Below are 1240 nucleotides of genomic sequence, written 5' to 3' on the forward strand. Positions count from 1 at the left end.
ACGACATGTCGCCATCGCGCCCAGCAGGGGCTCGTGCTGCTAACAGCTAGCTCACCTCGTACTGGATGTACTGCTTCCTCCACTCCGGCGTGATGTGAGCCGAGAGATGCTCTGTGAACTTCATGTTGACAGCTCGGTGCTTTTCCCTCTTCTGATGCTGTTAGAGAACCAGGACCCGTAGGTCTGTCGAGCAGCGGGAGGTTTTGCAGAAACAGTTCCCAAACGTCCACCCGCAAAGTGTCATCCAGAGATTAGGATCGTGCTGCACGGTAGAAGACAGAGAGATGCCCTTTTCGTCTGAACGGTAACTGAGCTAGCTACAGGCGCAAATTTCCGTCGTTTTAGACAGAGTCGACGAAGTGCTGGTGGAACAACGTTAATATCTTAAAGAAAGGACATGCATCGAATGTGATTGTGTCTATTGTTGCGCCAATACCGCACAATAGCTGTTAGGTTGTGGTAAACAAGCCTTCTGTGCGCAAGCGGCTGGTCTCGCGCTCTTCCCCTCCTCTCCCTGTTGTTCAGCCTCGACTTCTCACTCCACCTCTCTCTCCCGCTGCCTTCAGGTGCAGTTGGAAATATTATAACAACGCAATCCGGAACGCACATGAACACTTTGTTGATTGGTGTAACAAAGGTGTGGCCCAACCCTCCTTTAGGAAGCGTCATCAAACTGGGACGGGAAACTAACCTTGTCGATTTTTTTTTTTTAACTAAATGGTGCAACAAACAGTAATACAGTCATGGCTCGCTGTATATCCAGCAACAGATGCTGTCATTTGGTGTCTCGTTAACAACATTTCACTATTATATTTTAATTTTAAAAATATTACTCATGACCAGCTTGGCATTGATATTATACTGCTGCGTCGTGCATCTCTTTGATGTTTGTTCCTTTCAACTCTGTTCATAGCTAACATCTCAGGGAGCAAACGTTGTTGTGGTCATATCTCTGTATTCCGATGATTCATGAATGTCACATGTGTGATGTCGTCAGCCACCTTTGGGAGAAGATGACGTAGATTGTCTTTTTAGTGACGATGTAAATTCCGACGGAAAGTTCCTCTCGCATTCCTGTCTACTGGGCGTCTTGTGCCTGACTTGCCGTCACAGGATCAAAAATAAGCATGGAAATCTAGCAGAATGATCTCGCAAGATCAAGTAGCCCACAAGCAAACCAACAAAAACCTGCACACTGAGATATTGAGTATTCAAAAAGGTCCCATGGGGAACCAGGCAC

The 1240-nt window shown here is 46.7% G+C and overlaps 1 protein-coding gene across 1 annotated transcript in view; it reads right to left on the reverse strand.

The window, feature by feature from the left end:
• Window positions 1-551, reverse strand: part of LOC137805477 (xenotropic and polytropic retrovirus receptor 1 homolog) — a 71954-nt gene extending 71403 nt beyond the window's left edge. The window contains exons 1-2 of the mRNA XM_068566218.1: window positions 442-551; window positions 56-262 (exon numbers count right to left, since the gene is read on the reverse strand). Of these exons, the coding sequence (XP_068422319.1) occupies window positions 56-124 (69 nt within the window). The 5' untranslated portion in view covers window positions 125-262; window positions 442-551. The remainder of the gene's footprint in view (window positions 1-55; window positions 263-441) is intronic.
• Between the last annotated feature and the right edge of the window lie 689 nt (window positions 552-1240).

Source organism: Clinocottus analis, unplaced genomic scaffold (genome assembly GCF_023055335.1).
Source record: "Clinocottus analis isolate CAN_PGR_092001 unplaced genomic scaffold, fCliAna1.0.p SCAF_11, whole genome shotgun sequence".
In the NCBI taxonomy this organism is placed as follows: Eukaryota; Metazoa; Chordata; class Actinopteri; order Perciformes; family Cottidae; genus Clinocottus; species Clinocottus analis.